This window comes from Epinephelus moara, chromosome 24 (assembly GCF_006386435.1).
Source record: "Epinephelus moara isolate mb chromosome 24, YSFRI_EMoa_1.0, whole genome shotgun sequence".
In the NCBI taxonomy this organism is placed as follows: domain Eukaryota; kingdom Metazoa; phylum Chordata; class Actinopteri; order Perciformes; family Serranidae; genus Epinephelus; species Epinephelus moara.
In genome coordinates, this window is record NC_065529.1 from 36,284,630 (window position 1) to 36,296,484 (window position 11,855).

General features: G+C 40.5%; 2 protein-coding genes across 3 annotated transcripts; both read left to right on the forward strand.

Annotated features, from left to right (window-relative positions):
- On the forward strand, nt 1–6,519 carry LOC126386389 (F-actin-capping protein subunit alpha-2-like). The gene is made up of 10 exons (XM_050038693.1): nt 1–89; nt 1,714–1,777; nt 1,877–1,928; nt 2,022–2,085; nt 2,209–2,415; nt 3,312–3,391; nt 3,548–3,626; nt 3,720–3,791; nt 5,012–5,074; nt 5,574–6,519. The coding sequence occupies exons 1-10, from the start codon at nt 54–56 to the stop codon at nt 5,712–5,714; spliced, it is 858 nt and encodes a 285-aa protein (XP_049894650.1). The 5' UTR covers nt 1–53; the 3' UTR covers nt 5,715–6,519.
- A 1,872-nt stretch (nt 6,520–8,391) lies between these two features.
- LOC126385392 (uncharacterized) lies at nt 8,392–11,855 on the forward strand. Of its 2 annotated transcripts, none has more exons than XM_050037033.1 (8): nt 8,392–9,006; nt 9,893–9,980; nt 10,285–10,364; nt 10,558–10,771; nt 10,863–10,956; nt 11,189–11,304; nt 11,521–11,614; nt 11,707–11,855. In XM_050037033.1, the coding sequence occupies exons 1-8, from the start codon at nt 8,432–8,434 to the stop codon at nt 11,853–11,855; spliced, it is 1,410 nt and encodes a 469-aa protein (XP_049892990.1). In that variant the 5' UTR covers nt 8,392–8,431. The 2 variants fall into 2 exon arrangements, with proteins under 2 accessions (XP_049892990.1, XP_049892991.1); XM_050037034.1 differs by having other exon boundaries at nt 11,547–11,614; nt 11,707–11,845.

Here is an 11,855-nt window from a genome sequence, read left to right on the forward strand (position 1 = left end):
ACATACCTGGCAACTCTGCGACCGCCGCTTTGTTAACACTTCATTGAGCCAAGATGGCAGATTTCGAGGAGCTGAGCGATGAGGAGAAGGTAATACTTTATAAATTCATACTGTCATTATTCTGTTACCTTTAACCTTCGTCTTGAATAACAACCGTGCTTTATAAAACACTCAATATGTCGCATGAGTTGCCAAACGGGCCGTGTTGGGTGTCTGCTGGTGGAGCTAGCTTAACCCAGGCAGTGTTGTATTTGACAGCTCAGAGTTGTAGCTTGCATGTTGTTCCTGTGCTCGAATACGTGGTGTAAGTTAGCTAACTTTTACTACTCTGTGATTAACAATGACACGTACACACGGCTGAGTTTGATGTTTAACATGGCGTGTGTTTGAATTAATGTGAAATGTGAAGCTAATGCTAAATGGAAGGAAGTCGAGCTACTTCCTGCATTTACAGTAAGGATAATGACAGTGCATCGGCAGCACAATACCATCCACACCCAGTTACTATCACCGAATATAGCTGCTAATATGTGTCTTGATAATATCAGTTCAGCACCAGAAGCTGAAGTTAGTCACTCATGTTAGCTGAGTTTGCATGTGTTTTGTATTTAGCTGCTATGAATGTAACTTTTTAAGCAGTGTATTCATGAAGCAGATGCCGTCTTCCTGCAGTGTTACTGAAGCTTGCAGTGACTGGTGTGCTTCATGCTGCTACATGTTGTAAAATAATGCTTTGCATTCCTAAAGCTGATGGTGTGATAGGAGCTCTCAGCTCCCAGCAGCACTACAGCGAACCTTTGAAATACATTTAAAAAGAAATTAGTGCAATGGAAGGTTTGAATTCCCCATTATAACCTTTATGAGACATCTAACTGTGATAGTGTAGGTATCAGACATAAGCTGCACAGTAGTCTGAGCCTGGGAGTGCTCTCTGGGCTCTGAATGGAGTGACTATTTGAGAGCAAAGTTAATCTAGGTTACTCATTGTTATGCCCCTCTGCCCTTTCAGCTGGACAGCCCATTTGTAGGTCAGTGCCAGCTGCAGCCTGGAGGCTAAATAACCCTGTCTGCCTGACAGACGGCATCGCTGGCACAGCCACACTATAATGTGGCGGTGACAGGAGGACGTAGGACTGATTAAAGCTGTGAAGGTCACAAATGAGTGTTATAAAAAGAATAGGGGGTTATTTCAACTTCTCTTTTGACAGTAAACTTTGCTTCCACCTTTCTATGTGCTGCCCAACTATGTTTAACTCTCCAATACCTATTACAGTCCTTTCTGAATATGAGAGCACAAGTACCTGCCACAACTTCTTCACCCCCTAGGCTTTGACACCACATGCTTACACTTGCATACTGGCTGCTAAGAAAAGCCCTTGGGTGACATACCCTGCTTGCCATCTAAGGAGTGGCCAAAATATAGCTAATGAGCCTGCAGCCAAGAAAGTTAGCAGACTGCTCTCTGCTTCACTCTAGTGGCTACTTGCAGGTTTTTGTTTCTCATAGACACCACCTGCTATATCTGAGGGAGAAGAGTAGATTGGCTTGGCTTTCCAAAAACATGCAGCAGATTTGGCAAGTGATTAAGGAGACTGCTCTACCGCAGTGTCTTTTGCCAAGAAGGGAACTAAACCCTGGATTTACACACTGCAGTGATGTGATGCCTTTTTTTTATTTTCAATTTTTATGACAAGATGTTTTATTTATTCCCAGGTCCGTATTTCAGCTAATTTTGTGCTGCACGCTCCTCCAGGAGAGTTCAATGAAGTCTTCAATGGTGAGCCTAATTTTGATTGTCATCTGAAGGACTGCCTTCATTTAGATGTGTGTGAAAACAATGTGTTAATGCTTTTCCTGTGTTAATTTTTCTTTTCAGATGTGCGAGTACTGCTCAACAATGATAGTCTTCTCAGAGAGGGCGCGGCTCAGTGAGTGTCATTCTTTTTTTTTTTATTGTATTAAAATAATGATATAGTGGATGTAAATACAACTTGTGGTTGTATTCTTTTTTGCTGTTACAGTGCCTTTGCCCAGTACAACATGGATCAGTTCACCCTTGCCAAAATTGATGGATACGACGACCAGGTAAGTAAAACAAATCTTTTGCTTTCCCCATTAAACCCACAAAGATATCATCATTATTCTTAAAACATTGCCTTAGTTAACAGTTTTATTAACAACTAGTTTCTCTGTCTGTTTCCCCTGTAGGTCCTGATAACGGAGCATGGAGACCTGGGCAATGGCCGCTTCTTTGACCCCCACAACAAGATCTCCTTCAAGTTTGACCACCTGAGAAAGGAAGCCAGCGACCCCCAGCCTCACGAGGGCGAGGCTGCCCTCAGGTCATGGAGAGACGCCTGTGATACTGCCCTGAGGGCCTACGTCAAGGAGCACTACCCCAGTGGAGTTTGCACTGTAAGATTGCTCTCTCAGTCTGCACCGCCATCAGCTGTCACATTCAGCACTGCTCACAATAAATCAACTAGTGTTTCCCACACAGTTAGAATCTATAGCTCCTTTTACACTGCCTGTTGAAGGTGGGAATATCGTGCTATTATGCCACCTCGCAGTGCTGTATGAAAGGTGCGACTGCAGAATGGGGGGACAGAGATGTCTTGCCTCTGAGCCAGGAGTGGAGGTAGTAACAGCGCTGAAACAATGTCTGTATAAACAGGACAGCCGGAAGGACAAGATGGTGGGCGGCACGGGTGTGAAATTTTGATGATGTGTTATGTGTGCGACCCACTGTGGGAGATTAAATAGTAGCTAAGAGCAGTTAGCAGCTAAATCAAAGAGGAAGAATAGAGGTCAGAAATGTCCACAAATTGGGGTCGCTAACATTCTGGGTCTTTTTTTTCCCCTTTATTTGCTTGTGTGTCAGTCTCGTTCCCTCTCTAAATTCAAATGTTTTGGGGGGTCTGTGAACGCAGCACATGCGGAACTCCTTATGAGTTTATCTTTTTCCTCAGCAGCAGTTTGTTGAGTTTAAAGTCATGGGGTGGATCATTGTTAAATAGATCAGATCGATGGATGAGAGGAGCAGCTGCTGCAGAGGCACCATAAACTGTGTTTCACTTAAACTGCGCCTGACGTTCTGCTGCTCCGTCTGTGCCCACAGGGCGCTCTGCGAATGTGTTGCAGTTAATAAGCTATCGGAATATGTAATTCAAAAGTGCTCTTAATGAATGCCCAGCTCCAGAAATACAAAACAAAACATGGCGGCAGATGTTTATATCATCATGGGCCTCCACAAATAAATGATTGTGCATGAAACCCTGAATCTCCGACTCATCCTGTTTCATCTGCTCCAGGTTTATGGGAAAACAATCGATGGCCAGCAGACTATTATCGCTTGTATCGAGGGTCATCAGTTTGAGCCTAAAAACTTCTGGTAAGCTGACAATGGAAGGACAATGATCTCATTTTAAACTTGCAATTTAAATTCACTTAGTTATATTGGTGTGGTTCAGAGGCAATGATGTGTTATTATGTTAGATGTGTTTGGGATCAATTTTCAAGTAATTTCCTCAACATTTTTTGTTTCCAGGAACGGTCGCTGCCGGTCTGAATGGAAGTTCAGTATCTCGCAACCCACAACACAAGTGGCTGGAGTCTTGAAAATACAGGTATGTTGAGTCATTAACGGTTGTAGTATGAACTCAACTGTGAAGTTAGTTTTGTTTCACGGTTGTTTGCATCTTCTTTGTTGTCATTTCCAGGTGCATTATTATGAGGACGGAAATGTGCAGCTGGTCAGCCATAAAGATATACAGGAGGCCCTGACTGTGTCTGTAAGTATTTTAACTTAGTAATAGTTTTTCTGTTTTAAACTGTGGAGTGTTTTATAGGAAAGCTTAAGATTCTTGTTAAACCATGGTCTGTGTTTGCACTTTAAGCTGATGCCGACCTCACAACAAACAACTTTTTAAGTGATTTATTTGTCACAGACAAATTTCCAGTGTCAGAATAAAATCACGAGTTTTACCTCAGGTGGTGCACCCTCGTGTGATCTCGATTATTTGGTGTAAGGTGGTCATATAACTCAATCCGTCAGTCTTTTTCTTGTCTTGACTTTTCAAACATGGTCAATATTATCTTAAGTTTTAAGTCTTGGCTCGTGCAAATACTGTAGTTCAGTGATGTAAACACTGTCAACAACCAATAGCTGTGCTCTCTCCAGCACCAAACAAGAAGCAGCAAACCAGTTAGACAGTAAACAGTGAAAGTCTTGGTTCTCTTGTCCTGTGGGAAAGGAGGAGAAACTGGTGGAGTTATAGGGTGTGTCTGATCCACCAACCAGCACTTAATTTAGTGAGAAATCATTATTTTCAAGTTTGTACACAAACACAGTTTGTCTTTATGGATTATGATGATGCGGAATTGACAAGAATAGTGTCAACATATGACGCCTTTTATATTGTGTTCCTTGAGTCATGTACTTCTGTGGAAATGTAAGGAATTCTTAATATGTCTTATTTCTTAAAGGGACTTTGGCTTAATGTTTCCCATCATGAGCAGGATGGGAAATAAACACAAGGAATCTAGTTTTGGTCTTGCAAGTTGTGACCCTGCATAATCTTACAGTGCATGACTGTCTGTAGATGTCAGACTGGGGCGACTGTGGCTCAGGAGGTTGAGCGGGTCGTCCATTAATTGGAAGATCAGGGGTTTGATCCCCCAGTCTGGATGTCAAAGTATCCTTGGGGAAGATACTGAACCCCAGATTGCTCCTGATGACTGGTCCATCGGTGTGTGAGTGTGTTTGAGCTGAGTAGCAGATGGCAAACTAGTCGGAAAACTAGAAAGGTGCTATACAAGTGCAGCGCCATTTACCACTTTAGTCTTTGAAAAGTCTTACTGAGGTCATTTCAAAGTCTTCTAGTGAACAGAAGGCATAAGTGCCACTGATAATTGAGAAGCAAGTAGAAAATAATTAAATGGACTGTCATATTTGATTTATGTTGATGTGTGTTAATTAGTTTAATTAACCTACAAATGTATGTTTTTTCAGAATGAGAGCCAGACTGCAAAGGAGCTGGTGAAGATTATTGAGGATGCAGAGAATGAATACCAGGTATGTGTGAGTTACGAATAACGAGAGTTGCCCCCGTCATGATTGTTCCAAGCGTCAGGACAAATTCAGTAGAGCCAGATCCAGAACAATACTCTTTAAACAATCCCACAAAAAGTACAAACATGTCACAATCAGATTTTCAGAACTACATGTTGACAATAAAATGTCCCGTGTAAACATAGAGAAATCACAATGAATGATAATTAAATTATGTCCTTCTTTTCTGGGCTTTTGAGACAAAGTTAGCAAACTACAACATCAAAACTGAACAGCTATTCCAATTTTTGATCCACTGTATACCAGAATATTAAGCCATTTCATTTCAATTTGACACACTTAAATCATCTCAGTATGTACAATACAAGTAAAGATCTTCCACAGCTCACACGTTCAGCTTTCCATCTGAATATTTCCAATTAACTGGCCCTGACAGACGACATCATGGTGCATCTTGTATCTCGCTAAAAGGCCAAATGACCGACGCACTTATCCTTTCCAGGTGGCCATCAGTGAGAACTATCAGACCATGTCGGACACCACGTTCAAAGCCTTACGCAGACAGCTCCCGGTCACCCGCACCAAGATCGACTGGAACAAGATCCTCAGCTACAAGATTGGCAAGGAGATGCAGAATGCTTAGAGAACAGTCTGTTTGGGTTACGTCAAATTGGGTAGAAGCTGATGCTCGCGCAAACACGTGTGACGCAAACGTAACGTACTGTATGTCTTTCTAAAAAAGAGACATTTTGTTTGGGGTTTTACAGAGAATGACAGCTGCCGTTGTGCACTACGAGGGGATGCCTTCATTTTACAGTGACATTGAGTGGTGTAACTGTCGCTCATTTGCAAACACGTTATTTTTTCACAAACAATGCCTTCAGTAACACTGTGAGAGCTCGGGTCACTCCCTGCTTTTCGTTTTCTCAGTCACATGTCAAACACACACAGCTTCTGATCCCCAGTGCTTCAAAATAGACATGGATCCTCCCAAAACCCCTTTTACTGTCATGTAGCAAACTAATCTACACTCTATATAACATAACTGATATTCTTTAAGAGCTTCCAATATCTCCTATAGTTTTTTATCGATAGAGGGCAAATACTGTATGCAATTCGATATATTAACTGAAAGACACTTGACACATCAAATTAGTCTGAAGATCTGTTTATATGTACGCATCCCTCAGAACGTAGGGTTGTAGCCAAAGCGTAAATGTTTCTTCTGTTTCCATTCACTGAACATATTTTGCTCCCCCCCACCCCCCCCCACCCCCCTTTTTTTGTTGTTGAGAGACATTTTCAGTGATACTCTCTCTGTACCCCCCTGGACTGACAAAGTATTGGTGTCCTCCTGCTAGCTGTTTGCCTTTAGCTTTTGCTATATTTTTTATACAAACTGTAAGTAAATTTATTATTCATGAAATAAAAATATGACCTTCAAGCAATTGCGATCGTTTGTGTTTTATGTGTTGAGTTTGTTTGTTTTCTTCTGGGCTCTGGGAATTACTGACCTGAGGAGGAGTTTACTAGCTGACATAATCTCTCTTTTTTTAGACTGAATTTTTGGCAAACTACTACATTAATTTAAATGAAATTAAATGTAGAACTCCCCAGTAGAATTAACTGGCACCAGACCATATTGTACTGACACAATTTGGAGAATATATAATTAAAATTTTAGATTAATAAATAATATTTAAGTGAAAATCTCACTGAGTTTGGTTGGCAGCTTGTCAAAATGTTGGGTGGGTGGGGTTGTGCTGGGGGAATTTGGGCCAGTATCCACAGTATTCCTGAAGTTTTGGCTCTAGTCCTTGATGCATAAATATATTTTGCAAAAATATCTTGTGCCATTATCAAATTATAAACTCCGTTGTGTGTTGCAGACTGAAGTTCACTGGGATTTGCTTTATAATGAAGAACATAAATCTGTGGTTCCTCTTGTGAACTTGGAATTCTGAGGACTTTCATTTCTATTTTATCTCATTAGAGCCGAAACAATTTTGATCTATCGGTTAGTTGATTCATAGAATATTTTTTGGCAACTATTGGATCACAGCTGAAATGATTGGTCACTTAATGAGACAACTGACAAATTAATTACTCATTCAAGTCATTTTTAAAGCAAAAATACCAAATGTTTCTCCCCTGTTTTACATCATAGTAAACTTTTTATGTCTGGGTTTTGGTTTGTTGGACAAAAAACATGTATATTTTAACTCTAGGAATATGTGATGGATATTTTTGCCTTGCCTTTTGCCGATATTCTTTTGATTACAGACCAAACGATTATTTAATTGAGGGAATGATCTACAGATGATGAAAATAAACATCATTTGCAACCTTAATTTAGATTAATACATAATTATTTAAATCATTTATCAAGCTTAAATATTTCTAAGTTTTCAAATGTAAAGATTTATTGCTTTTCACTGCTATAGCCTTAAATATAGTCTGGTAGTTTCGCTTATAGGGACAGTTTACACACCCTCAGTTTGGAGAAGCACACTGGAGTCCGACATGGAAGCTATGCAATGTACTGCTGCGGATGGGGGTCGGTGACAAAACATTTTTAACCCCCTAAAATACTGTATGTCTCACCTAAAAGAATCAATATCAGTTTAAGTGTATGCTATATTGAGAGTATTTTCACCCCTTTATCTTCCCGTCAGACAGCTCATTCCAACATTGAAGCTGTAAGTCCCCCATCTATGCTCTTGTTAAAGACACCAGACTCCATTGAGAAAAACTGTAATTTTGCCTTGTTGAATATGAGAGCTCGTGGTCCATTGTTGCTTCAATCAGTTAGTTTGTTTGTGTTATTGTGTGACTTTGGTGAATCAGAAGTAGCCCCTTTTAAACGCCAAAGTCACACAATGACACAAAAAAAACAAATTAATCGAGGCAGCAGTAGACCAGCAGCTTCTGACCTCAGCCATGTTAAATTACTGTTTTTCTCAATGGAGTCTGGTATTGAAGAGAGCGCTAGAATGGCTGACCCCCTCATAGACAGTTGATTGTGTAGCTTCCATGTTCCAGCCTGCTTCTCCAAACTGGTGACTTGCCAACAGCCATCCACTCTATGTAATATACTGTCTATGGATAAACACCTGCACAGGCATTTGATTTTATTTTACTAATCTACTGATCCACACTCCAGCCCGGTAGGTGGCGGTATTGCACCTTTAAGTTGGTTGCCAGCTGCCAATCAAATCAAAAGAAGAAGACCTGCACAGGCCGTGCACGTGCACGTCAACTGGCGGTCAACTGGCGCGTCACCGCTTGTATGCGCCGCAACTTCCGGTGCTTCTCTTTACGCTACGCTGTCCAACGGTAGCTACTAGCTAGCAGCCAACAATGAGTTGTTTTAAGAATAAAAAACATAGATTAACTTTTCAACACGTGAAAATGTCCAGTTTACATTGTTGTGTTCCCAAGTGTACCCGGGATTCTCGTCTTAATTCGGAAATAAGTTTCCACACGTTTCCTAAAGATCCCGAGGTGCGAAAACAGTGGCTGATCAAAATAAGACGCTACGAGTTCTCTCCAACGCCTGCCACTCGTGTCTGTGGCAAGCATTTTCTGTCGGGAGATATTGAGGTGGGACCTGGGGGGAAGAAAAGATACCTAAGGAAAGGAGCTATACCTGTTCTCTTTGAATGGAATGACACGCTCCCCACACCAAGACTGGACCAGACAGACTCACACTCCGACTCGGACATGGTAACGTTACCCTATGATCATGATTACTGTGCAACTCCCAAAACAGCAGTGATGGCAGATGAGATGAGAGGTGAGATGTTCACTGCGCTTGAAGAGAAGGATGAGGAGATCCGACCGCTGCAGCACAAAGCAGAGGCTCTACAGCTGCGAACGCGTTGTTGCCTAGACCGCTATGCAGGCTCAGACGAGCATATTCGCCTCTACACCAGGTTAGTTTTCTGAAAAGCATAAAGTTAGCTTAGCTTGGGTACGAATATATATCTTGATTGTCTAGTTACTTTGGTAAATAATTAATGTTAGGAACTCGTCGCCACTCTTATTTATGCGGTAATTTGGACGGGGGAATAATATGCTTCATTTCCTATCAACTTGTCATTTATGTGTTGTGTTGCTATGTTTCAAAGTACGGAAGCCTATTGCATTCTCTTGACAAATTAAAAAAACTGTTTTTCGGAGTAATTTTGTTTCTGTTTTTCGTGGTATTTTTTGTTTTGTTTGTTTTTTGGGGTGATTTTTTCTGTTTTTCTGAGTATTTTTTTCTTTGTTAAGAGAGCAATAGAACAACAGACGCTTTCATTCCTTTCTTGAGAGCTCGATATAATGGAAGCAAACATGACCCGCTTGTTTAGTTTAATCATTAATAATTAAGTCATATAGATGGTGTTATCATTAGTTTGTCGACTTTACGCAGGCACCTTAAGACTTTGCGGTTGTTCAGACGAAAAGCCCATTCAGATCTGCTGGACATTGCAGTGTTTCTCCAGAATCAGTTGGGCACATAACCCAAAACAAAGTAAAACTGGATTAAACTAAACAAAAAAAAAAAAATTACCCCGAAAAAAAAAAACCCCACAAAAAACAGAAAAAAAATTACCATGAAAAACAGAAAAAAAATTACCCCGAAAAACAAAACAAAAAACCCACGAAAAACAGAAAAAAATAACTCAATAAAACAGATTTTTTTTTTTGTCAAGTGAATGCAATATGCTTCCATATCAAATCTATGACTTGAAAACATCCTTCCTGTGGGGATGCTTGTTAAAAAAAAATTTTTTTAAAAATGGACCCTTAACGGGAGCATTATCAAATTTTTAGGTTTGCCTCCTATAAGCACTTGATGGACTTTTGGAAATTGGTGGAATCTGCCTCTGCCAGCTGCTCTGATTTCTCTCTATCAACAACGGTATGCATCACACAGTGTGGATACATGTACAATAATTATCATGTTGTTTGTCTTTTGGCTGTCACCCACCCAACACTAATATATAAATATAACAACAATATCTAACACTAATATGTAATGTATAATAAATATGACTCGATTAGGTTCATTTCGTCTACTCAATTAAACAAATATAGAGGTTTTTCTTTTCAGACAAAGAGAAGGAAGGCTTTAAAGCTTCATCTCCTAATCTTTGTCTGGAAAGAAAAACCTCCATATTTGTATAATAAATATGCATTTGACCTAAAACCATTTGTTTTCTCAGAAACTTCCTCCCATTGATGAACTGCTGTTGTTCCTCATGTACGTGTCAACGGGCCAGTCTCAAATGGAACTAGCTGAACGGTTTGTCATTTCAATTCTTATAATTATATTAAACATATTCATATTGTGTTTCTTTTTTCTCTCATCAGTTTAAAACCCTCTGCTGTTGTACAGGGACAATGTTTTGCCTGTAGGAAAGGAAGTTACATATAAATGGTGAATAAACAGTTTGTATACATGAAGAAGCTTGATATTGTACTATTTTCTCTCACAGGTTTGACATTCACCGCTCAACAGTTAGCAGGATTATAGCCACGTGGACCCACTTCCTGTACCAGCTGCTTGGAAGCCAGCGTCTATGGATGCCACGTGAAGCTGTGAGAGCACACCTTCCGCCAGAGTTTGCTGGTTACCAGGATACCCAAGTAATACTTGACTGTACCGAAATACGCATCCAGGCCCCATCCTCTCTTCTGCTTCAGAGTGAGGTAAGCACTTTGATTAAGCTTTTGATTGAGTAAGCACTTTGATTGAAAGCACTTTATGAATGAAATAATAATAATTATTATTATTATTGAGGTCTTTTCATCGTACAAGTCTCACCCAACCCTGAAGGCCATGATTGGCATGGCTCCCCATGGTGCGGTTACATTTGTCTCTGGCCTGTATGCAGGTAAGTTGATCTATTATCTCTGCACTCCCAAGGTATAACCCAATTGGTAGCCTAGGCACACCCTCCCTCTCCCCTTGCTCCACAACCTTCTGTTCATATTCTGTTTTTTTGTCAGTGTGTGGAGTTGAGACTATACATTTCCTGGTTGTTCTTGTAGCACACTCACTCTGCAGTTTACCAGTTACAATCATGCAAGTGATAAATGTGATTTGGGGTTTTGGCCTCTATGCAGGATCCAGGAGTGATAAAGAGATTTTCAAACTGTCTGGCATCACCAATCTGCTCACACCAGACATGGCCATCATGGTGGATAAAGGGTTTCTTATAGAGAACGTGGCTCCATGCAAGGTCAGAATCGATCAGGGAACTGGACTCTCTTACTGCTTTCAAATCTAGCCTAAAGGCTCACCTCTTCCACACTGCCTTTGTTGCCTCTTTGTTGTTATGTGTAGTATATTGTATACCTATTGTTGTTTGTCTTATCCTTCTCTGTGCAGCACCTTTAGAATTACTCTGTAATTTAAAGTGTGCGACATAAATATAATTTAAAATTTTATTATTAAGGTGTACCGGCCTGCTTTTTGCTCCAGGAATGCCAAGATGAGTCGAGAGGATGTCATTAAGACTCAGTCCATTGCACATCTTCGCGTGCACGTAGGTGAGGAGGTCTTGTCTTGTACTTGAGTTAAATTCGGTTGTAGGAGGTGTTATATAAACGCAATTTGATTTTTTTTTCTTTCTTTTTTTAAGAACGCTGCGTTCGACGCCTTAAAGAGAACAAACTGTTCGACACCAGCATACAACTGTCGGTGTGTGGAAGCATTGAGGAGCTCTTCAGTGTGGCTTGCTTCCTTGTCAACTATCAAAATGGACCATTGGTGAAGGAATGGGCAACTTGA

Coding starts and splice junctions, on each gene's coding strand:
- LOC126386389 (XM_050038693.1), top strand. CDS start 54: ATGGCAGATTTCGAGGAGCTGAGCGATGAGGAGAAG. Junction 2,086..2,208: donor TTGATGGATACGACGACCAG/GTAAGTAAAACA, acceptor TTTCCCCTGTAG/GTCCTGATAACGGAGCATGG. Junction 3,392..3,547: donor TTTGAGCCTAAAAACTTCTG/GTAAGCTGACAA, acceptor TTTTGTTTCCAG/GAACGGTCGCTGCCGGTCTG.
- LOC126385392 (XM_050037033.1), top strand. CDS start 8,432: ATGAGTTGTTTTAAGAATAAAAAACATAGATTAACTTTTCAACACGTG. Junction 9,007..9,892: donor CATATTCGCCTCTACACCAG/GTTAGTTTTCTG, acceptor TCAAATTTTTAG/GTTTGCCTCCTATAAGCACT. Junction 10,957..11,188: donor TGTCTCTGGCCTGTATGCAG/GTAAGTTGATCT, acceptor GCCTCTATGCAG/GATCCAGGAGTGATAAAGAG.